The 25,800-nt window shown below is 45.4% G+C and overlaps 1 protein-coding gene across 5 annotated transcripts in view; it reads left to right on the top strand.

Annotated features, from left to right (window-relative positions):
* The window catches only part of LOC144679959 (adhesion G protein-coupled receptor B1-like), a 186,727-nt gene extending 162,167 nt beyond the window's left edge, over positions 1 to 24,560 (top strand). For all 5 annotated transcript variants that reach the window (XM_078540970.1, XM_078540969.1, XM_078540967.1 and 2 more), the window contains 2 exons: positions 22,123 to 22,176; positions 23,645 to 24,560. In XM_078540970.1, coding sequence (XP_078397096.1) covers positions 22,123 to 22,176; positions 23,645 to 23,839 — 249 coding nt within the window. In that variant the 3' untranslated portion in view covers positions 23,840 to 24,560. The remainder of the gene's footprint in view (positions 1 to 22,122; positions 22,177 to 23,644) is intronic.
* The last annotated feature ends 1,240 nt before the right edge of the window (positions 24,561 to 25,800 follow it).

The following is a 25,800-nucleotide window of genomic DNA, read 5'->3' as shown; positions in this document are numbered from 1 at the left end:
CAAAAGCCAACTAATTAATTCCCTGCTGAGCATATTCTCAGTGTGAAGCTGGCATATCAGCTTTGGCTCAGTGTTAGCATTCATACTTCAGCATCAGAAGGTCATGGGTTCAAGTTCCACTGCAGAGATTTACTTTAATGCAGGACCGAAGCTGACGGCAGAATCTTGTAACAGCGGCGAGTGTCCTGATGGTGCAGTTAAAAGTGAGCAGGACTTGCACTCAGAGGCAGGACAGCTGGCCATACGCAATCATGCAGCAGCCAGACAATTAGCTATACACAGTCAAAGGGCACGGCCAATTGGGTGGCGAGGGCAGGCAGAAAGTTGCTGACCCTGCCATTCCTTCACAGTGGTTGAAGGTTGTGCGTCATATTCAAACGGCATCCGGACAGGTACCCACTCCCTGCAAGCCAGCAACATTGTTTTGTCTGTCTGAGAGGAGGATTTTGAACTATTTTTATTTTCTATTTTTACTTAGTTCTGTTGAAGAGTCATACGGACTCGAAACGTTAACTGTGCTCCTCTCCGCAGATGCTGCCAGACCTGCTGAGTTTGTCCAGATATTTTTATTTTTGTTTTGGATTTCCAGCATCTGCAGTTTTTTGCTTTTATTTTAAAAGTAGTTCATTAGCTGTGAAGCACTTTGGGGCATCCTGAGGTTATAAAGATCTCTTTATACGTGCAAGTCTTTTTTTACATTGAAATGTGTTCTGCGTGTGTACACATGCTGAGCTGGAGAGATAAGTAAGTGAAAGTGAGTGTAGACAGATGTGCAAGCTATAAAATTAGGATAAGGTATAAAGAGTTCATAAAACACAAGCAAAGGCAATGAGCATAACTTTATTTTTTTTTTACTATTCTTTTCACGGGATGCGGGTGTCGCAGGCTGGGCCAGCAATTTTATTGTCCATCCCTAATTGCTCTTGAGCAGGTGGTGGTGAGCTGCCTTCTTGAATCGCTGCAGTCCGTGTGGTTTAGGTATACCCACAGCGCTGTTAGGGAGGGAGTTCCAGGATTTTGACCCAGTGACAGTGAAGGAACAGCGATATATTTCCAAGTCAGGATGTTGTGTGGCTTGGAGGGGAACTTGCAGGTAGTGGTGTTCCTATTCATCTGCTGCCCTTGTCCTCCTAGGCGGTAGAGGTCACTCGCAAGTTTGGAAGGTGCTGTCGAAGGTGTCTTGGTGAGTTGTTGCAGTGCATCTTATAGATGGTACACACTGCTGCCGCTGTGCGTCGGTGGTAGAGGTAATGGATGTTAAAGATGGTGGATGGGGTGCCAATCAAGTGGGCTGTTTTGTCCTGGATGGTGTCATGTTTTTGAGTGTTGTTGTAAATGCACTCAGCCAGGCAAGGGGAGAGTATTCCATCAAATTCCTAACTTGTGCCTTGAAGATGATGGACAGTCTTTGGGGTGTCAAGAGGTGAGTTACTCCCCATTGAATTCCCAGCCTCTAACCTGCTCTTGTAGCCACAGTATTTATATGGCTGGTCCAGTTCAGTTTCTGGTCAATGGTAACCCCCCAGGATGCTAACAGCGGGGGATTCAGCGATGGTAATGCCATTGAATGTCAAGGGGAGATGGTAAGATTCTCTCTTGCTGGAGATAGTCATTGCCTTGCTCTTGTGTGGCACGAATGTTACTTGCCACTTGTCAGTCCAAGCCTGGATATTGTCCAGGTCTTGCTGCATATGGGCACAGACTGCTTCAGTATCTGAGCACTCATGAATATTGAACATTGTGCAATCATCAGCGAACACCCCCACTTCTGATCTTATGATGGAGGGAAGATCATTATGAAGTAACTGAAGATGGTTGGGCCTAGGACCCAACTCCTGCAGTGATGTCCTAGGACTATGATTGACCTCCAACAACCATAACCATGTTCCTTTGTGCTAGGTATGACTCCAAGCAGTGGAGAATTTTCCCCTGATTCCCACTGACTCCAGCTTTGCTTGGCTGCTTGATACCAAACTTGGTCAAATGTTGCTTTGAGGTCAAGGGCGGTCACTCTCACCTCACCTCTTGAATACAGCTCTTTTGTCCATTTTGAGCGAAGGCTACAATGAGGCCAGGAACTGAGCGGCCCTGGAGGAACCCAAACTGAGCATCAGTGAGCCGGTTATTGCTGACTAAGTGCTACATGATAGCACTGTCGATGACCCCTTCCATCGTTTTGCTGATGATCGACAGGAGACTGATGGGGTGGCAGTTGGCTGGATTGACTGGCCCTACGTTTTGTGGACAGGGCATACCTGGGCAATTTTCCACATTGCTGGGTAGATGCCAGTGTTGTAGCTGTACTGGAACAGCTTGGCTAGGGGTGCAGCTAGTTCTGTAGCACAAGTCTTTGTCACTATTGCTGGAATGTTGTCAGGGCCCACAGCCTTTGCAGTATCCAGTGTCTTCAGCGATTTCTTGATGTCATGTAGAGTGAAATAAATTGGCTGAAGACTGGCATCTGTGATGCGGGGTCTGAGGAGGACCGAGATGGGTCATCCACTTGGCACTTCTGGCTGAACATTGTTGTGAATGCCTCAGACTTATCTTTTGCATTGATGTACTGAGCTCCCCCATCATTGAGGATGGGGATTTTTGTGGAACCTCATCCTCTAGTTAGTTGTTTAATTGTCCACTGCCATGACTGGATGTGGCAGGACTGCAGAGTTGTGGGATTGCTTAGCTCTTTTGCATGCTGCTTTTGCTGTTTGGCACGCAAGTAGTCCTGCGTTGAGGCTTCACAGGTTGACACCTCATTGTTAGGTATATCTGGTGCTGCTCCTGGGCATGTCCTCCTGCACTCTTCATTGAACCAGGATTGGCCTTCTGGTTTGATGGTAATGGTAGAGTTGGGGAAATGCCGGGCCACGCAGTTACAGTTTGTGATTGTCTACAATTCTGCTGCTGCTGATGGCCCACAGTCCCTCATGGATGCCCAGTTTTGAGTTGCTACATCTGTTCAAATTCTATCTATTTATGCTCCCCAGGAGGCAGGTTTGCAGATAGGGCAGCTCATAGACCATCATAGGTGCCTTTCCTTCTGCCTATTTGCCTGCCCCCACCCTCGTCAGAATTTTACGAGGTGGCCCGCCTGCCCTTGTGCCAGCTGAGTCCCTTAAGTGGCCAATTAGCGGGTGGAGGCCAGCAACGAATGAGAAGCCCGGCAAATACCCCACTCAGGCTTTGAGCAGGAAAGGCGGGGGTTGGGGGTGGGGCGGGGGGTCCTTTGTGTGGCCCCTTTTTGAATTGGAGGCCTCCCCTCAAGGTCTGGGTCCGTCAGGTATCCCTCCCCGCTGGCTCTGCACCCCACCCCCACCACCTCCTCTAACCTGGCCCCACCCGCCCACCACCCCTCCCCACAACTCACTCCTCTATTCAGCTCCTGTCCCCTCAGCATTGTGGACTGGATGTAGTCCCACTCTTGGCAGCCCTGCTAGGACCAGAGAGCTGCAGGCCAATTAATTGGCGCAAATCTGGCCCGAAGTCAATTAACACCTCTCCAAGTGCTGAACGACTGTGGGACAACCTGTCAGATCGGGACCGGGCTCTACTCTGACATTTTCACCAGGAATGTGGGAACCCAAGACAACCGAAAAGTCCTATCCAATATGAGGTACAGGCAGAGGTACGGTGTTTTTCCCGCAGGTGGTATTCGAGCAGAGGCTATGGATCAAATGTGAAAATAGTATCCAAATAGGTCACGCGTTAGTGTGTCAACTACTCAATATTCCAGGATCATCCAAGGATGCAAAGATAACCCCTGGCTTCTTTTCTCCATTGCAAACTGTCTTCTGGACAAATGTGGGTAAATTAATGGAAAAACATGTTTAGCTAACTTGCTGGAGTTTTTTTGAAGAGGCAACAGAGAGGTCTGTGAGGGAAATGGTGTTGATGTGGTGTGCATGGACTTTCAAAAGGTGTTTGACAGAATGCCACACAACAAACTTGTGAGAAAAGTTATACTCATGGAATAAAAGGGACAGCAGTGACATGGAACTGGCTGGGTGAAAGGAAACAAAGTGTAGTGGTTAATGAAACAAACAGAAAATGCTGGAAAAGCTCAACAGGTCTGACAGCATCTGTGGAGAGAGAAACAGAGTTGCTGTTTCGAGTCCATATGACCCTTCTTCAGCAGTGATTAATAGATTGTAGTGATGTTCCCCAGGGATCAGTGTTGGGAACATGTTTTTTCTAATATATATTATTGACCTAGACCAGGCTTATCCAACCTTTTCGCTCAGCGGAGAGGCCACATTTGCATATTTTTCTCTCCCAAGGCCCCGGGGAACAAATTTCAGTAAAAGTTTGGCACAAAATAAACTGAACTTTAAAAACAAAAATATAAATAAATAAATAAATAAAAAGGCCTTTAGGTAAGAAACATTTGCTAAGCAAAAGTACAGTAATGTTATGGTAATAAATTGTTAAGCTAAAAAAGAGTAATTAATAAGAATGACCAGAGTGTGAGAGGGTCAGAATGTGTGTCCAGCTCACTCCCAGTCTCAGGGTGCTCACTCATCCATCCTCTCCCATTGTGCGTGGGCGTGTGTTAGTGTGTGGTAGTTAGAGTGAGCTTAAGGCAGACTCACACTCACCCTCCCACACACACTCAGTCTCTCGCATTCAACCCCACACACTCACTCGGTCTCTTGCACTCACCCCCGCTCACTCATTCAGTCTCTCACACTCACCCCACACGCTCAGTCACTCACGCTCACTCCCACTCACACACACACACACTCAGTCACACTCTCACTCCCACGCATACACTCAGTCAGTCTCTCACTCACCCACACAGACACGCTCTCTCTCACTCCCACGTATTCACCACGGCAACATCTCCTCCTCGGGCCTGCCAAAACTTCACTCTCTCTGGGCCAGCCAAAATTTTGCCCTCCTCAGGACCGCCAAAATTTCACCCTCCCCGGGCCTTCCAAACAGCACCCTCCCTGGGCCCGCTAAAATGTTGCCCTCCCCGGGCTTGACATGACTTGGCCCTCCCCAGGTCTGATATACCTGTCACCAGCCCCACTGTTACTTGGCTCCCTGGTCTCCAGCCCCGCTGTTACTTGGCTCCCTGGTCTCCAGCCCCGCTGTTACTTGGCACCCCGGGCTCCAGCCCCGCTGTTACTTGGCTCCCCGGTCTCCAGCCGCGCTGTTACTTGGCACCCCGAGCTACAGCTCCACCATACCTTCACTTCCCTCGGCCTGGCAGCCCTCAGCATAATCACCAATGCCGGTGTTCACTGCTCCTCAAATCAGAGACTCTTTCTCTCCCTCATTTGCTGCTAAAAGGCTCACCAGTGAACCTTTCAGCAGCAAGCGTGGGAGAGAAATAGCCCGTGATTGGAGGAGCAGCTTCATGCAGAATCTTCCATTCAAACTCATCTGTTTGACCGGAATTTTGAAAACTGGCTCCGGGAGCCGAGTTGAGGGGCTTCACGGGTCACATCCAGCCCACGGGAAGCATGTTGGACAAGCCTGACCTAGACCTTGGTGCACAATTTCAAATTTGCAGAAATTGCAAAAATTGGAAGCATTGTGAACTGTGAGGAGGAGAGTGTAGAACTTCAAAAAGACATAGACAAGTTGGTGGAACGGGTGGACAGGTGACAGATGAAGATCAATGCAGAGAAATATGAAGTGATTAATTTTGGTAGGAAGAACATAGACAGTTTAAAATAAAGGATGGCATTATAAAGGGGGTGATGGAGCTAAGGGCCCTGGGTGTATATGTGCATAAATCATTGGGGATGGCAGGACGTGTTGAGAGACTGGTTAATGAAACATACAGTAGCTTGGCCTTTATTAATAGAGGCATAGAATACAAGCGCAAGAAGGTAATATTGAACTTGTATAAGTCATTAGTTGAGCCTCAGATGGAGTATTGCACCCAATTCAGTATGCTGCACTTTAGGAAGGAAGTAAAGGCATTGGAGAGCGCGCATACAATATTCACAAGGATGGCTCCAGGGATGAGGAGCTTCAGTTATAAAGATAGATTGGAGAAGTTAGGACTGTGTTCCTTAGAAAAAAGAAAGCTGAGAGGAGATTTGATAGAGGTGTTCAGAATCATGAGGTGTCTGAACAAAGTAGATCGGGAAAAATTGTTTCCAATTTTGAAAGGATCAAGAACAAGGGGGCACAGATTTAAGTTAATTAATAAAAGAGGCAAAAGTGATATGAGGAGGAATTTTTTCATGCAGCAAGTAGTTATGGTTTGGAATGCACTGCCTGAGAGTGTGGTGAAGGCGGGTTCAATTGAGGCATTCAAAAGGGAATTAGACTATTATCTGAAAAGGAAGAATGTGCAGAGTTACGGGGAGAAGGAGGGGAATTGCTCATTTGGAGAGCTGGTGCGGTCAGGATGGGCCAAATGGCCTCCTTTGCTGCCGAAACAATTCTCTGATTCTGACACCCTACTTCCTATTCCTTCAACCCTCATCTCCAACGACAAGTGCAAGAAGCTCATGTACTTCCTTGTTACTAAGATTGAAACTATCTGATCAACTGTCTATGCCGCGTCCCTCCATTCCACTAACCCACTGGGCCAAATTTCCTCCAAAGTTTCTTCCTGCCCTACACCGATACTAACGTCTTTCTCCAGTTTCTCTCCTATCTCCCCTCATGCCCTCCTTGAGCTCACCATGCCCATGAGACCCACCTACTTAATGCACTCTCGACCCTCTTCCCACTAAACTGCTGGCCACCCAATTCCCTTCTGGCCCCCATGTTAGTCAATGTTATAAATGGTTCTCTCTCACGAGGTGTTGTTCTTCTCTCCTTTAAACCTGCCGTCATCAGCCCTCGCCTCAAAAAAAAACACTTAACCCCACCATACTTACCGTCCCATCTCCAACCTCCCTTCCCTCTTCTAAGTCCCTGAACGTGTTGTTGGCGCCCCCTAAATCCATGTCCGTTTCCTGGAATTCTGGGCAGAATTTTGCCCTCGTCGGGCGGGCTCGGTGGGGGTCAGTGGAAGCGATCAGGAAGCCGACCGCCGCCCATGATCGAACCACAACCGCCATTTCATGCTGGTGGGCCAATTAAGGCCAACCCAGTGTGAAACGCGCACTGCGGCGCTCAGCACTGCCTGTGGGGGGGGGGAGATGGCGGGAGGAGGGCAAGCGTGCAAGTTCGCGGATGCGTGCAATGGAAGCTCCCTGAGGCACAAAGCTGCCTCGCGGAGCTGACGATTAAAAAAATTAAATATTATGAATTGTAAAACGTTAAAAAACATGTCCCCTCATGTGACTCTGTCACATGATCAAGGACATGTTATTAATGAAATGTTAAATTTTTAATTTAATTTTTAATTGCTGTTGGAAACCTCATCCCGCCCATGGATGAGGTTTCCTAAAAAATCCAAAGGCGCCTTTTCGCCTGCCCGATAACCATAAGGTTAGGTGGGCCGTGCAAAATTTCATTTAATTGGTACTTTAATTACCTTAATAGGCCTGTTAATTGTCGGCAGGCGCGTTGCCAACTCCTACACGTGCCCACCGACCGAAATATCGTGCGTGTGTACGATGACGTTGGGACACTCGCTGACGTCATCGCACATCATCTTACGCCCACCCAATGAGCGAAAAATTCTGACCTCTATGTTTGAATCCCTCCAATCAGGTTTCCACCCGACCACAATACCGAAACAGTCCCTATCAAAGTCAGCAGTGACATCCGATGTGACTGTGGCAAAGGTAAACTTTCCCTCCTCATCTTTATCGACCTGCCAGCAGCCTTTGACAAGGTTGACCTCACCATCCTCCTCCACCGCTATTATCCAGCTGGGTGGCACTGCCCTCACCTGGTTCCATTCTCATCTACCTAATCATAGCCAGAGAATCGCTTGCAATGGTTTCTCTTCCTGCTCCTGCACTGTTATCTCTGATGTTCCCTCAAGGATCAACCCTCAACTCCCTCCTATTTCTCATTTACATCTGCCCCCTCAGTGACAACATCCAAAGGCAGGACATCAGTTTTTACATGTACGCTAACGGCACCCAGCTCTATCTCAGCACCACCACTCTTGACTCCTCCACTGTTGCTAAATTATTAGATTGCTTATCCAACATCCAGTAGTAGAGGAGTAGAAATTTCCTCCAATTAAATATTGGGAAGACTAAAGCCATTGTCTTTGGTCTCCGCTTCAAACTCCACTCTCTAGCTACCGACTCCATCTCTCTCCCTGGCAAGAGTCCAAAATTAAGCCAGCCTGTTCACAATCTTGGTGTCACATTTGACCCCAAGATGAACTTCTGACCTCATATTCATGCCAATCTAAGACCACCTACTTCCACCTTCATAACATTGCCCAACTTCTCACCTGCCTCAACTCATCTGCTTTCAAGGACTTATTCATGCCTTTGTTAGTCCCTGGGCTGAACACACTCTTGGCTGTCCGCCCAAATTCTACCCCCCTGTATGATCCAGTGGGAGGGTTTGGGGGACCCACCCCAAACCCTCCCACCAGATCATACAGCTGCCCGCCTCCAAACGTGCTTTGTGAGGGGTGTTCAATTCCACACCATGCCAAATTAATAAAGGGTTTCCTGTGGAGTATATCCCATCTTTGCAACCTTCATTTCAAAAAGAAAAGGCAGATACCACTATATAACACTCCATAACTCCAGCCCACTTCCCCTGGACCCATCTCCAAGCCAGTGGTCCAGTCAGCCACTCTTGCGCCATAAATCCAACATGATGTTCTATGGAACTTGACATTTTAATAACTACCATAGAGGACTGGACTCATTTGCTCCCTTTGGAGCCTTCAGTATAAATATTACTAAAATTAGTATTAAACATATACGAATGTAGAAACAAGAAGCAGGAGTAGGCCATTCGGTCCCCCGAGCCTGCTCCACAATTTAATGAGATCATGGTTGATCTGATGGTAACCTCAAACCTGCATCCTTCCTACTCCCGATAACCCATCACCCCCTTGCTTACCAAGAATCTATCCACCTCTACCTTAAGAATATTCAAAGACTCTACTTCCACCACCTTTTCAGGAAGAGAGTTCCAAAGACTCACAACCTCCTGAGAGAAAAAAAATTGCCTCATCTCCGTTTTAAGTGGGCGACCGCTTATTTTTAAACAGTGACTCCTAGTTCTGGATTCTCCTACAAGAGGAAACATCCTCTCCACATGCACCATGTCAAGTCCCTTCAGGATCTTATATGTTTCAATCAAGTCACCTCTTACTCTTCTAAACTCCAACAGATACAAGCCAACCTTTCCCCATAAGACAACCCGCCCATTCTAGGTATTAGTCTGGTAAACATTCTCTGAACTGCTCCCACCGCATCTACATCCTTCCTTAAATAAGGTACCAATACTGTACACAGTACCCCAGAAGTGGTTTCACTAGTGCTCTGTATAACTGAATCATAACTCCCTACTTCTGTATTCAATTCCCCTCACAATAAATGACAACATTTTATTAGTTTTCCTAATTACTTTCTGTGCCTCCATACTAGCCTTTTGTGATTCATGCACTAAGACACCTAGCTCCCTCTGCATCTCAGAGCTCTGCAATCTCTCACCACTTATATGATTCTCTTTTATTCTTCCTGCCAAAATGGACAATTTCACATTTTCTCACATTATACTCCATTTGTCAGACCTTTGCCCACTAACTTAACCTATCTATATCTTTTTGTAGCTTCCTTACGTTCTCTTCACAAATTACTTTCCGACCTATCTTTTTGTCATAAGCAAATTTGGCAACCATCCCATCCATCCCTTCATCCAAGTCATTTATATAAAATGTTGTGGTCCCGGCACTGATCCCTGTGGTACACCAATCATTACATCTTGCCAACCTGAAAAAGGCCCATTGATGCCTACTCTCTGCTTTCCCTGTTAATCAACCAATCTTCTATCCATGCCAATATGTTACCCCTATACCGTGAACTTTTATTTTGGTTAAACATGATTTCCCTTTCATAAAACCATGTTGACTCTGCCTCATTACCTTAAACTTACCCAAGTGCCCTGCTGTAGCTTCTTTAATAATAGCTTCTAACATTTTCCCTATGACAGATGTTAAGCTGACTGGCCTGTAATTTCCCACTTTCTGTCTCCCTCCCTTTTTGAATAATGGAGTTACATTTGCTATCTTCCAATCTAATAGAACCTTTCCTGAATCTAGGGAGTTTTGGAAAATTAAAACCAATGCATCAACTATCTCACTAGCCATTTATTTTAAGACCCTAGGATGAAGCCCATCAGGACCTAGGCACATGTCAGCCCGCAGCTCCAACTATTTACTCAGTACCACTTCTCTGGTTATTGTAATTTTCCTGAGTTCCTCCCTCCCTTCCATTTCCTGATTTATAGGTGCCTCTGGGATATTACTTGTATCCTTTATAGTATATGTCTGGTCTTTGATAATCTAATGCTGTAGTTTATGCTTAGTAGGCTAATGTGTTACCTTTTTTTAAAATATCTTAAAAGTAACATGACCAGGTTTTCAAAAGTCAAGGTCAGGTCACATTGAAAGGCCTTGCAAAGGTGGGGCTTTGTGATGATTTATATGTCAGGCAATGACATCACTGGTGGGAGTCTAGCAGAGACCCAGAGTCCTCCGGCTCTTACCCTGCTGATCTTCCTCTCTCCACAACTCGCCTTTGACTGCCACCTCCGCTGGCATCCTGCTCTTCCCCTGCTGGTCTCCAGCTCTCCCCTGCTTTCCCCATCTGACCGCCTCCTGCTGAACTCCCACTTTTTTTTTAATTCACTCATGGGATGTGGGTATCACTGGCTAGGCCAGCATTTATTGCCCATCCCTAATCACCCTTTTTCAGAGGGCATTTAAGAGTCAACCACATTGATGTGGGACTGGAGTCACATGTAGGCCAGACCAGGTAAGGACAGCAGATTTCCTTCCCTAAAGGACATTAGTGAACCAAATGGTTTTTTACAACAATTGACAATGGTTTCATGGTCATCATTAGACTTTTAATTCTAACATCTGCCATGGCAGGATTCAAACCCAGGTCTCCAGAGCATTACCTTGGATCTCTGGATTACTAGCCTAGCGGCAATACCACAACCCCATCGCCTCCCTCTCGCTGTCCCCTGCTGGCCTCCCACTCTCCCCCCACTGGCCTCCCGCTCTCCTCCCTGCTGGCCTCTAACTCTCTCCACCCCCCCACCCCCACAGGCCTCCCGCTCTCCCCCTGAGGGCCTCTGGTTTGCCCCTGCTCACCTCCTCCATGGAGTCCCTGATTGGCCAATTGGTGAGTTCAAATAGAATGGCCAACCTTGACACTGAAAAGTGGACCAACCAGGGCAGGGACCCATGGAAACCAAATCAATTTTGGGGGAAAACAAATTCACCCCAGCGCCAGCTCTGGATGCTGGAGAGAAGGATTTCTGCACATGCAGGAGAGTGCCGCTGAGAGTGCCGGTGCAGCCGCTTATGGGTCAGCAAGTGGCAACATTCTGATTTGCAGGGTGCAGCAGAGAAGGTTTTTTTTGTGTTTGCCAACAGTAAATGGAGCGCGAGGGAAAGGGGGAGGGGTGAGGTACTGAAAAGGAGTGACACCGATGCTGCTGGGAAAAGGTGAAGAGCTAACGGAAATCTCTGATATGGTTCATGTAAAGAAGGAAAAGCTGCAAACCGGGACATTTGAGTTATTTCGAGCACGTTGTCGGGACACCAGGCTGTTTAATGAAACTCTGGGACTGTTCCGGCAAAACTGGGACATAAGGCCACCATTCTCGGACGTGCTTGTACGAGTAGGGTAACATTTTAGCTGAATACATCCTGGTGTTCTGCAGCTGAAGCAACTAAATGCTGCTTGTCTAATCTAATCTGTATTTTCAAAAACAGTTTACAAGGAAACTACAGCTACTTAACGCTACATGTGTGAGACAGAAGTTGGAAGAGGAAATGCCCTTTATCAATGATATTAATGAGCTGAACTGTGGCGTACAGGGCACAATTTAAATTTGCAGATGACGCAAAGCTTTGAAGTATTGTGAATAGTAAAGAGGGGTGGTGATATACTTCAAGGGGACATAGGCCGGTGGAATTGGTGGACGCATTGAAGATGAAATTTGAGGCAGAGAGATGTAGGAAGAATGAAGCAATATGAAATAAAGGGAATAAAGAAAAATGAGGAAGAACTTTTTTTTGCACAGCAAATGGCTTGGATCTTAAATGCATTGCCTGAGAGTATGGGGGAGACAGATTCAATCATATCTTTCAAATGGGAATGGATAATCACATGAAGAGAAAATAATGGTGGAGTTACAGGAAAAGGGTGGGCGGGGATGTGGTAAAGCTGAATTGTTCTTAATTTATTAAACAATACATAGAGAATAAACAACTTATGCCCTTAATTCACAGTGTTACTGTCCTCTTTAAATACTTTCCTAGAGAGCACCTCTGAGTTTAGTTTAAAGAGACAAAAAGAGATGAGAATTTGATTGAAAACCATTCCCATTAGCAAATCCCACTTTCTCAGTTATCTGATTTCAGCTGAGGTGGCAGTGCCCAATGGAGAAAAGAACTTGTATTTATGTAGCACATTCCAAAACACGTCACAGCCATTTAATTATTTTTGAAGGTCCATCTCTGTATTGTAGTGAGCAAATGCGTCATAGGTTTGGATTGACCAATTAGGTCTCTTAAACAGCAAATGATGTAAATTAACCATTAATCTGTTTTTGTTGGTGTTGGTTGAGGGATAAATGATGATAAGAATACTAAAGAAGCTCCCTGAATTGCAAATTATGCCTCAGAGTCTCTTAAGACAGAATTTCTATTTAACATCTATGTGAAAGTCAGTACCTTCAGTATTATGACACTATCAGTTTAGATCAAGTGCTTATGGCCTAACGTAAGGTTTGAACCTACAACCACTTGACATAAAGTGATTGCCACCTACTGGGCCAAACTAACACTATACAATTAAGCACAGCATCCCTGCACTTGGAAGTGAAAGAAAATATGTAAAAATTTCCACATCCCGATCCCATACTGTTAACCCTGCTAGGATAGGGTGCAAGTATAGATCTCATTCATTCACAATCATTGGAAAGTTTTTTTGGTTACTTCAGCAATCAAGTGTTGACAATTTGTATTCCCCATCAAACTCTGTCAGGCTTCGGTATTACTTTTCCTCTCCAATCTTTTGTTTTTCGATCAGTTGTTGTGGGGTACAATCCAAGTGTAGACCATGTCAGATTCATAAGTTGGACTACAGAACTGACATATCATTTAGCCACTTACGTCATCAATCATAATCAGTAACAGTGCCCTTGCACTTGTGCTCATACATCAGAAAACTGCTTCCGATAGGGAAAATGTAATTTTGTAAAATTGGCCCACATTACTGATGAGCAGTAAATGCAGGAATATCACTTTTTTAGATATCAAATGTGGACAGGGGCGTTTCTTCCAGTTTTCTCTCCTCCGGTTTTATGGGCAGAATCTTGCCCTCGGATGGCGGGCGGGCCCCACCGGCTTGGCAGCGGGCGGGCAGCTGACCCCCGCCACTGAAACGGGGCCTGCTGCCATTTTGAGTGGGCGGGCCAATTAAGGCCCGGCCAGCGGCATCCCCGACGGGAAGTGCTATGTGCTTCCTGTGAAGTGGGGGGGAGGGATTCCCCATCTGTCAAAGTGCGCGCTTTCGCACATGTGCACGATAGAGCACACTGCTCCCTGAGGCAAAGTCCTGTCTCAAGGAGACCAGTGACAGTCCAAAAAACTTTAAAAATACCAAAATTAAAAAATTATTAACATGTCCCCCTCATGTGACAATGTCACACGAGATGGGACATGTTAAGAAAGACCACATAAACTTTATTAATTTTTTAAAATACGGACATGGAACTTCATCCCGCCAGTGGATGCAGTTTCATGAATAATCTGGAGCCTGCTGGGGCTCCTGGCCTGCCCGCCAGCCTTAAGCTTGGACGGGCAGGTCTTTAACTACTTTAACTAGCTTGTCAATGGCCTCAATTGGCCATTGACAGGTCGGCGGGCGGTCAGCTGATTCCGCTGTCCGCCCGCCTTCCTAAAAATTTAAATGGTCTGTGATGACGTCGGGGATCCCTCCCGATGTCGTCCTGCATCATTTTCCCCTCAGCGACCGGGCCCCGCCCCCAAATCGCCGAGGGGAAAATCCTGGCCTATGATTTACCCCCATCCTCATTGCCATTATCTAACCATCCTTTGGCTGAAATCACCCGAGCTGGTGGATGGCACGCAAAAAACATGCAGTTTAGTTCTTTTTTATTTGTTCATGGGAGGTTAGCTGGATTTGTTGTTCATCCGAATTATCCATGAGAAGGTCGTGATGATTAGTTTAAAGGGATTGTAATCTTGGCTCCGGGGCTCGTGCGTGGCCTTGACTCTCGCATCCTCTTCCTCTTCATCATTCTCCTTGGTACCAGCACCTTCAATGTCCATGAGGAATAAGATCAGTTCTCTCCCGATCCTCTTTGTTGTCGTCTTCATCATCATTCCACACACACCCCTCCCCCACAGCCCCCACCCCCCACCCCCACTCCGGAAAAGTCACTGTTGTGGCTCTGCATGTGGAAGCTAAGGATGGGTGAGTGTAGCATCCTTGGGTAAATAGAGTCTGAGATGTGGAGGCTTGTTGCATTCTGCTGCTTCATTAGGATGGCACAATGACTGTCTGGTGAACATCGAGTCGCGTGGTGTTGACATTATGCCATTTAAGTTTCTTTTCCCCATGACTGGGGAAGTATACCTTCCCAGTATCTGCAGCCTGCTCATCATAGATCATCTGTCTGTCTCGAGAGACACTAGACTGCATCTGGGCTGTAAGTCACTTTTGTATTGAACAATATCTATTGTGGCTGTAGAGGCTGATTCTTGAGTGGCAGTCCCTTCTGCAGCTGGCACAGATGAGTAGTGTTGGCCTGAGGTCAGCTGATTTTCTTTTTCCCTCTGACGGGCTCCCTTTCCCACTATCTGCTCATTTCTTTTCCCCTCTGCTTTTTCCACACCCTCCCTGACTGCTTGTGTCCAGGTACTGCGGTCAGTAGCGAGAACTTCCCATTCATTGACTCTGACCCCAGTCAACTTGAAGTCCCGCTTGCAGAGATCCATGTATTGCAGACATGGGCAACCTGTCGGTCTCATGCTGCTAGCAAGCTCCCCATTGTGCGTGCCTTTGGGGATGCGGCCATCATCCATTCGGTTCACATGACCCAGCCAATAGAGTCACCACTGATTCAAGAGGGCAAACATGCTGGGATCCCTGCACTCTGGTGTACTTTGGCATTCTGTTTTGCCAGGAGATTCCCAATATTCATCTGAGGCAGTCAAGGTGGAAGCTGCTCAGCTGCATTTCTTGGCTTGCATTAGTTGTCCACGCCTCGCTACTGTAATGGAGGGTGCTGAGAACACAAGCCTGCTACACATGGAGCTTTGAATTTTGGTTAGTTTGTTGTTGGTCCCCATTCGACTTCTCGATTTTGACATGACAGCTGCGGCCTTGGCAATCCTGGTACTAATTTCGGCATCAAGGGGCAGGTTACTGGTGTGTGAAGCTGCCGACAACCTCCAGAGTGAGGTTACCAATATCGATGGAAGGTGGAATCTCTACACCCTGGCCCATAACTTTGGTCTTCCTGATGCTGATCAGTCCAAACACTTGGCAGGCCTGGGAGAACCGATCCACAAGCTGTTGCAAGTGAACTTCAGTATGGAATGCCAGCCCAGCGCCATCAGCAAACAGCAGCTCATGGATTAGGACATTATACACTTTAGTCTTGGCACGCAGTCTTGCCAAGTTGAACAGCTTGCCTTCAGCTCTGGCATGCAAGTAGACACCCTCATTTGAGTCTCCGAAAGCGTACAATAGCAGCATGGAGAAAATTATGCCAAAGAGAGTTGGCGCCGGTACACAGCCTTGCTTTACCCTGCTGCTGATCTTGAAAGCGTCTGATATTGTTCCATTCTAACTGATGGAACTGTGCATGTCCTTGTGGAAAGAAGAACTGATGTCCAGGAGTCCAGATGGGCAGCCTGTTTTCTGCAATAGTTTCAAGACTCTGTCCCTGCTGATGAGATTGAAGGCCTTGGTGAGGTCTATGAAGAAAGTGTAGAGTGGTCTGTACTGTGACTACCAGAGTGAGAAAATCCTGTCACCTGTTGATCAGTCAGCTCTGAAGCTGCACTGAGATTCAGGGTAGATGCATGATTCCAGGGTCTGCAATCTGGTCAGAACAATGTGAGCAAAGGCTTTCCCCACAATACTTAACAAGAAGATGCCTCGCAATTGTTACAGTCACTGACATCCCCTTTGTTTGAATACAAGGTGGCTATTTTTGCATCACACAAGTCTTGAGGCACAAATCTTTCCTTTCGGCAGAGACATGAGATGCTGCAGCAGTCCCCATTTCCCACTTTTGAGATTTCCAGGAATGCCATCGTTTCCTGGGGCTTTAGCACCAGCAAGACAGCTAGTGGCCTTGTTGAGCTCTACTATGGTTAGCTCACTGTCCAGCTCACCCATGACAGAAAAGTCTGGAATGCCACTGAGACCTTCTTCGGTGACAACATTTTCCATTGCATAGAGTTCGTAATAGTGCCACCTTTCCATCTGCTGGCTGGGTTCAGTAATAATCACCTCTCTTTGCCTTCAGGGGAGCTGATTTGGTTGCTGCTAGGCCTGTTGCATTCTTATTCCTTCATGCATCCCTTTAGCATCCCCAGATTCAGCAGCAGATTGTATGTTGTTACAGAATTTCAACCAATATTGATTGGCACAGTGTCTGCTGAGACTTATTTCGGCAGTTCTAAGAGCATTTGGATTTTGTTTGCTGGGAACTTGCTTGGAGTTCATGTGGGCTCTCCTCTTGGTTACAGTAACTGGCTCCATTTCATCCAGTAAGCCTCAAACCAGTCCGCATTCCTCTGATCTATTTTCCTGTATGTCGTGAGTGTAGAGTTACAGATGGTGACGTTCAGATGATCCCACTTTAACACCGCGCTCTGACCTTGGGCATTGTTAGTGGTACGGCAGATGTTGATCCGAGGATGACCTTTGGCTGAAGGCCTGACCTTGCTCGACACCTATGAAGGTGTGATAGAACAAGAGTCCCTTAATGTCAGGGATGCTTCCTTTGGCCCTCTGTCTCTCATGGAAATTGTGCACTAGCTGTTGTAACAGGGTTGCATGAATTAGGGGAAGGCTAGCGGTTGAAAGTTAGGCCCAGATTTTCACTCCTGGGTCAGGTACACAGAGACAGGAGAATTCCTGGCTCTGTGAACATGACCTTTAAAAACGGCCGCCCGCAAGTCAGACTTTCATGGTCCCTCATACCCACTATGCCAACACATGGCCCTTAATAGCCCCAATGCCAGCTTAGTACCAACTCGTTCCAACCTATACCCCCAGCCACCACCCTTTGCCCTCACCCTCTGCATGCCGGATCACCTAATATCCCTTGACAGCTCCTTGACAGCTTGACACCTCAGGTGAGCTTTTGCATAAAAAGTGCATAATCATGTTCACTTTAAACAATCCCAAAGGGATTTACTTCTCCCAAAGGATGCCTTACCTCTCTCAAAGGTGTCCTTGGACCATATCCAAGGGGGTATCTTACATTTCTAAATGGGTGCCCTGGCTATCCAAATGAATCTACCAAGTTCCGGCCTCCTCTTATCTATTCTGATCTGCACACTCCTGACCGACCAAAATCCTACTTCTGTGGAAGCAACTGGTGATTTAAATAGCTAGCTGCCTCCATAAACAGCGCATGCATGAACCCTGGCCTGATGCCACTCCCACCCTTGCAAAAATGGAACATGTTGTGTTTGGGGGCAGGATTTAGACCTTTTGACAATTTTGACCATAATGGAGAGGCTCTCCTTCCCTGCTGAAAATCGGGGCCTGGGCAGTAGATATAAGAGATCTGGTGGTTACACCGTGTGAAAGTGGGGGAAGTGGTTTCAAGGTTCTACATGCAAGTAAGTGTTATTGGGGGAGATGATGATACATACTGTAAGATCTGTAATGATTGCTTCCCTGACCGATAATACAGCGTGAAGGGTTCATTGTACATCTCTTAGTTTTAGAGCTTGAAGAGTGCAGCGACCTGACTGTGAATTGTGGGATTCAATATGTGCTTGATGCTGTTTCCCCAAACTACTGCTCCAAACTTCCCCCAAACTTGGCATTTTAAAGGCTTCACTGCCTGCTCAGATTTCCAAACATGGGGTGTGCCCCCTTCCCCCCACCCCCACCCAGGAGGAGGCAGGCAGGTGAGAGGAAAGTGTAAAATCAGATGACATGACAGAGACACCGGGCCCATTGGAGGCGGCAGCTGCCCTGCCCATTGGGCCAACTGACGCCATTAATTGGCCAATTAATGGCTACTTAAGTGCCTTTCCCTGTGACCGCCAGTATTGTACCAGCGGCAGGGCTGCACAGTGGTGGCCCTGTTGGGGGCCGGAGAGAGGACTTGTATGGCCACCCTGTCCCCTACTGAGGCCACCCCCTCCACCCCGCACCCCCAAACCTGGGCCTCCACCCGCCTTGATGGGGCCCTGTGAAACTCCTCTAATTATCTGCGTGTTCAGTTCCAGCAACAATCACCGTTGGGGATTGGATGCATCCCAACAGTGGCCACTTCACCCAGCGGCCCTGCTGGAAACAGAGCATTTGGCGATTTGATTGGCTAGCCGCTCTCAGAACAGGATTTCCTCCCAGTGATGGGGGCAGATGTCTCACCCTGAGCTAATTAATGACCCGAGGGGGGTAAAATTGGCTCAGGGTGACACGGACAAGTGGAGGTGGGGTCACCCTCAACTTTTGCCTTTACCTAAAATTCTACCCAAGGTGTGCAGAGGAGAGGTGCCAGTGGATATGTAATTGAGCTGACACATACAAATCAATTGGATTCAGCTCCACTGAGCTTTGGTGGGTCCAAACCCAGACTCTTTGGTGCAAATCCCAGGCGTAGGTTTCCACAAGGAAATTTGGAGGCATTAGCTTTACTCCCGAATAAACCTACATTTTTATAAGGCACTTCATAAGAATTTTCACAATTTTACGAAAAAAAAATAGCCTAATTTTCAGAGGACCCATGGCTTTGTCGTTCGAGACTTGGGCTCAGATTTTCACTCCTGAGGTGGGTGTGCAAAGTCAGGAAAATTCCCTGTTGGGTGCACCTGCCTCATAAAAAAATTCCCAAATGGCTGGATTTTCATTCAGCAGGAGGGTAGGTACATGCTGGAGCTCCTGTAAACAATTCAGAGGCAGCCATATGGGCTGCCGAGTACCGAGGCGGGATATCTAAAAGGCCCCGGAACTTCATCCCTGTTGTAATAAAATGAGTTAGGCCCTCTAGCCCACCCCTCACATCCCCTCACTTCCCACCCACTCCCCATGCCCCATCCATGCCAAATCATGCCTCTCTATCCACCCCCATGGCCCTTCATACACTCCATGCCAACTTAGTGCCAACTCATTCCAATCCGTGGCCCCCCACTCATCTCCATGGTCCCTTATAGCCCTTAAGCAAACTCATGACAATCCATGCCCTCTGCCCACCACCCTTGCCCTTACACCCTCCATGGCAACTTACCCAGCATCCACTATGGGCAGACATCAGGACCATGCTGAGATGAAATAAAATAAAGTTCTGAGTATCTATACATAGACTTCACTATATATAAAAATTGCTCACATTGATAAAATCCCATTCAATAAATTTAAACTCCTTCAAGTACTTAATCCTGTATAAAAACAAACATTTGTATTCATAGCTCCTCATGGAGCTATCAATCAAACTGTGAACTTACAGCACCCACCCCCAAACCCCTCAACTGTGATAATGATAGGTTGTGGATGCTGGCAAGCAGTAATAATACTATAATGATAATCCTCAGGCTTATGTCAATAAACTGCTATTGAAATTGCAAGCATCGACTTTTTTTCAACTCAGAGACACAGCAGGCTATTTCTTGATAAAAATTTAAAGACCAGGGGATTTAAATATCTTGACAGGCTGACAGTTCCACAAACCTTATGCACCTTAAACGTCTACTCTCAAAAACTGTTAGTCACATACAACAGGAAACAGCCCTCGGCACTCTGTTCAGAAGGCGCGGGCTTGGGTTTCCTATATGTGTGAATCACACACTGACCCCTTTCTCTTATCAGTGAAAATAGGATCTGTCAGAAACTGGGCTGGACTTCCAGATCTGGGATCCTGGTGCCATTTTGGTTAAGGTGCAGACCCTCCACGATTTTGTGAAAATCCAGGCCTTGGTCTCTATCACTGATAAGCACCAATCAGCGTCCTATCCTTAATGTCACTCACATCAAATATTAGTGTCGTTGAGTTTATTTAAAAACAATTTTTACATAGTATTTAGTCCTCAGTCAATATAAAAAATTGACGTGCAAGTCAAGGCTCATCAAAATGTCACAACAGGGAGTCTATTTGAAACATGAATCTGCTGAGTTATGGGTATTGGTTTGGCTTTACTTGGCCATGTGCTATGTTGCTGTATTTAAACTAACTGCTTCTTAAAATTTCAGAAGTTGAGAGTGATGAATAGTAAAACATAAAGAGAACTATTAGCATATCTTTTTGAAGCACCTTCTCCTCTCCATTTTATTTGTTTTATTAGTAACTGCCTATGCAAATAAGCAAACAATTAACATTTTTTCCTTTACATATTCAAGAACTATTCCAATATTTTGGAGCTTTTTTTATCTGTTTATGTACTACCCCTGTTTATTTTCCTATCTGACTCCAGTTACTGTGACCTTTCTATTGCATTACACTAACCCTGCACATTGTTTCTTAAACCCCGTTATTTCTGGCTACCCTGTGCCTTTTCATAGAACCATACAGCACAAAGGAGGCCATTCAGCCCAGTGAGCCTGCGTAAGGAATCTGAGCTGAAGTCCAAAGTTAAGGCATTTTCTATCTCTTCTCAACTTTCCCCCATTTGCTTCCTCAGGTTTTCTATTTTGTTCCAGACCAGCTCCAAAATCTGTATCTTACCAGACTATTCTCAGCCTATAGAAACAAAAAACTCCGTTTTGCCCGCTTGGTAAATTGCATAGGTACAGTTGTTCCACAGAGCTGTACAATTGTCAGAATCTGAAAACTGGATTTTTTGCTTGTGATTCTGTTTTTGAGGACAAATGGGCATGTTTAAAAGAAACATTTTTTTTCCAAAAAAAAAAACTACACCATGCAGATTTTACTGTCAATAGCTTAGACTAGTTTTATTTGATCAAATCTCTTGAAGTTTGGGTGAATTTGATTTTTGGCTCAGGTTACTGGTGGACCTTAGCTGCATCAGAATATGGCAATGCATTCTAATGTGTTAAAGGGCAATTATCATGCTTCTCTGAAGGGAATTGTAATTTTGTGCTACAGTGTCTGAACCAACACTTTTATCATTGCGACATCACGGTAACAAGCCTTGCAGTGATTTTTTTATTTGGCACCCAACGGTAAAACAACTCTCCGTTTATAGGAACAACTCAAAATTCTCCCTAGTGTAAGAATATTCTTTTCAATCACATGGTTAACATTTTGTCCTTTGTATTCCTAACATAATAATTGTAAACCACAGGAAAAGAGAAAGCTAATGGGAAAAGCGTTGTACAGTATTTAACAGGAGTTAATGTATTACAATATTTCTGTCAGCAATTCTTGCACCACCTAAATATATTACATTGAAAGATTTGTTGTGATATTCTAATTAGTTTATTTGAAAGGACATTGCCACCAACAATTTCTGACTTACAGCCCAGCCCCAGGCCAAACAACCAGTGACACTGGCTGCTTGGGTCTACAGGATCAGCATGAGAATGTCAGTGTGAAGATCAGAGCAAATGTAAAATGTGGAATTTGAAGAATTAATGTAAAAATGGCCATAGATTATTGTCATTACTAGTCCTTCCCTTCCTGCGCCCCCTCCCCCGCCCCCAGCCCTGCCATCCCACAACATAGCTTGGCCTGTGTTAGGCAGATACCTATTGATATTGCTCTTCTGACAGACTATTGTAGTTTCGGTGCTGATTGTTAATACTGTAGTACTGTTGCCTGTCAATACTGCACTGTACTTTTAGTTTTTAGAATTGTTTTCTTTATTAATAGGCAGTGAAACGATGGAGTGTTTCATCAGCAGGAAGTGATAAAACCAATCTCAGTGTAAGTATGGTGCTTTCTAACTGAATTCTTAACAGTTCACTGTTTGCAGGTTGCCTCTGGCACAATGCTTGGTGGAATAGCCTGGTAACTGCAGAGAGTTCTCAATGGGAGTCCTGGAACTCAATGACTTCACAGCAATAAACTCTGTGTGTCAAAGACTAAATACAGAGAGAACAGCTTGTATGGAAAGATCCATCTGACAGAGGTCGTGACAGACAGCTAACCTTCACTTATGTTTGTTTATGGGAATCCCTTTGCGGTCTACACATGGCTTCCGTAACCATTTAAACTTTGTGCTTGCCAGCTTTGCTTCCCCATTTTTGGCCATTACACAGAAACATTATTACGGTCTATTTACTTAATCTACTGACAGAAAGCTTCATGAAACCACTTCCTGATCGATAAAGGTAATATAGTGAAAGTCTTTGAAAATATCCTAAACTTACAGCTTGCTTTATTTTGCTCTGACTAACTGTTTTCCACGGATGACATTAGATGATCCAAGGAACATTAAAGATCATAGAATGAATTAGATACAGGATAAAGGTCCTGAAACTTTAGCTGTTAACAGTGTTTAAAAAGAAAAAATTTCTGCAAACTCATGATTCACTCAACTGTTTTTCGTTCAATGTCTCATCAGTGTTTCTTAATCCAACTTCAGAAGACCCAGAAACAGCCTCTCTGACTAACCATACAATGTAGTGCCATGATGTACCAAATCACAATAAGTTTTGTGATTACTAAGTTTTGTGGTTTCTGAATTGAGCTACCAGTTTGGATTGTTACCATTGCTGGGGGCAGAGGGTGGAGGGTGAGCCAGCAATTGTCCCAGCTTGAAACTGAGATTGTAAAATGAACAAGCCTTGTTCAGTGTTCTAGTATATGGAAGCACCATGCCAACTCCTAGAGAGACTTCAGTAAAAAATTAGAGAATATGTGGGCCTGGAGTTTCCTTCACATTTGTACCCAGAGACTCTCATATTCTAGGCCTGAACCTATTGCATGGCCTAACCGATTACAGAAGTTACGGCTTAAGTCAGTCATATGCCCAAGTCTGCTCAATCTTTTCCATCCATCAAAACTCCTGTCCGAATGAATCTCTGCTGCAGATCCTTGCCCCAGCCCTCAAATGCGAAGAGTTACTTAGACACAGCTACACGGGAACAATTTTATTCCAAGAAACTTATTTGTTTATCTCTGTGTGCACATTTCAGAAACTAATACCACAAGTACGTGATGCAAAAGCAGCTTGGTTCTAATGCAGCTTCTCAGCTGAAAAAAATAACCTTTCTCCTTCAGATTGCTGATTGGTCTACTGTGCACTTCCAGAATGTTCTGCCTTTATCTCAGTCCTAGCATGCATTAGTGTTGTGCGTTTCCAATGAACAGGAAGCAGTTTGATTGGAATCCTGGACTTGGGTTTCCTTGGACTTCACTGTAATTAATAAGCTGCCCATTGCCCCAACAGCAAGAGAAGCAGACTCCAATCAAGCGGCCTTGGGAAGGAATCCGAAAGATGCAGTCTCCACCCACATGGATAAAAAAGGAATTGGATCCCACCCATCAGTCTCCCTTAGAAATGAGAACGGTGGAATGGGAGAAAACAGGAGCAACGATACCACTTGGTGGACAGGACATCATTGATCTTCAGACTGAAGTCTGACCCGAGGAGTGACTTTTTTTTTAATTTTAAAACAGATTGGTTTCTTTTGAAACCTTATTACAGTACAGATATCTTGTTCTCAGAGAGATATTGTTTTAAACCTTGTGATGCAGTCAGCGTCGTGTCGTCTCACTGCGGTGAGAAAACACGTTAGCGAACACAGTAACCGTAGTCCAGAAACTCTTATCAAAGACAGTAATGGGCAAATATATATATATATAAATATATATATAAATATATAAAAAAAAACAAGTAACTTCAGTTTAGTGTTGATTGCTTGATATGCAAGCATTTTTTGCATCAAAATTTAATGGCATTTTCTTGTCATATTGTGTATTATATTAAAAAAATGAAATTTCAAACAGTAAATACAATGAACATACTTAAAAAACTGTGATGTACCTGTCAAATTTTAGATATATAAATTGAAAGCACAAGGCCTTGGCTGCCCTGCTGTATAATATGTAATTATTACACCTATTGACTTTTAGCTTAAATATCTTTCTATACTGTGTTTAATTTCCTGTTAAGTTAACAGACTTTAACAGTGTTATGTACAATGACAGAGTTAAGCTAATGTTATGCCATGTGTTTAATAATCGTTGACCCTCGGAGATTCTACTTTTATGGTTGGTTAAACTGGTTCTGGTTTCCTATATCTGTGTTTGTCAGTTTTATGTACAGTTTTCAGAGCACAAAATGAATGTCTCCTTTCTAATAAAAGCATAAACTATAAGCAGTGTATTTATTAAAGCTCATCATAACGATGCAAGAAAATTTAGAGAGTGAGATCATCTGAAACGTGCAGGAGTCTAAACTTGCCATTTTTAGTGGTCTGATCCAAAGCCGTGCAAAATGGATTTTTAGTAGAAGAATGGAGATTTAATCTTCCCTGGCCGAGTCTAAGTTCGGTAGCAGGCATGGAAGTGGGAGTGATTTCTGCTGAGGGGGAGGGCGCGGGACAGTTGACCACACATGACCTTGAATTGTGAAGCTCATTAAATATACATACGCAAGGAGCTCGCCAATTCTCACGGCAGGGCCAGGAAGGAAGTCACCGCACCCGCCTTTACCTCATGGGGTCAAAGGTCAGGTAGCATATTTAAATGGCACCCAGACAGCCTGCACTATCCCTTCCACCTTTGCCCAGCCGCTCCCCCACCTTTCCCCGCTAACTATTCCCTGGTCACCCTCCACGCAACTTGCACTGCCACCAGCCAGTCTCAAGCTGGCATTTACAGATGCTCCAAAAGAGGACAATGCTGTGACAGCCCACCCTTAATCATGGACGAAGTCCACCTTACCAGATGCAGGTCACTTATTTGCAGTTGTAACAGTGAATGTTCTAATTTCTTGCTGGCAGGGAACGTAATTTGGAGGGGGAGCTTAATTATGGAAAGCAGGCCGTTTAATGAGCATGCATGACATGCTAATGCATGATAAAGGGCATCCTGACAATGTGCATCAGGATGCTCAACCCGCCTTCCACCTGATGAAAGCAAAATACTGTGGATCCCGGAAATTTGAAATAAAAACATAAAATATTGAACAAACTCAGCAGGTCTAGCAGCAGATGAGAGAAACAGAGAACGTTTTGAATCCATATGAATTCTTCAGAGCTCCCCTCCCCTCACCGCCCACCCCTGCTCTCGAGAGTCCTGCTCTTGAGAGTAGTCCCAGTAGTGTCAGGACACAGTAGTGACCACTACTGGAGCTACAGGTAGTGGCAAGAAGGAAGACAACATGGATACAGGACTGAGGTAAGTCCTGGGTTTTTGGGGAGGGATCAGGGACCCTCAGGAAGGGTGGAGATGTAGGGTGGGGGGGGCTTAAGTTGTGGAGGCTGGGGGCAGTCACAAAGGGGAGATGAAGTCCCCAAAGGGCACAGGGTACCTTCCCCCCGAAAGGAACCTCAAGGACTAGAGGGCAAAAATACAAAATTATTGGCAAAAGGAGTAACT

Source organism: Cetorhinus maximus, chromosome 4, assembly GCF_964194155.1.
Source record: "Cetorhinus maximus chromosome 4, sCetMax3.hap1.1, whole genome shotgun sequence".
NCBI classification, from domain to species: Eukaryota; Metazoa; Chordata; class Chondrichthyes; order Lamniformes; family Cetorhinidae; genus Cetorhinus; species Cetorhinus maximus.
The sequence above is the reverse complement of the archived record's forward strand: the minus strand, read 5'-3'. Positions and strand labels throughout refer to the sequence as shown.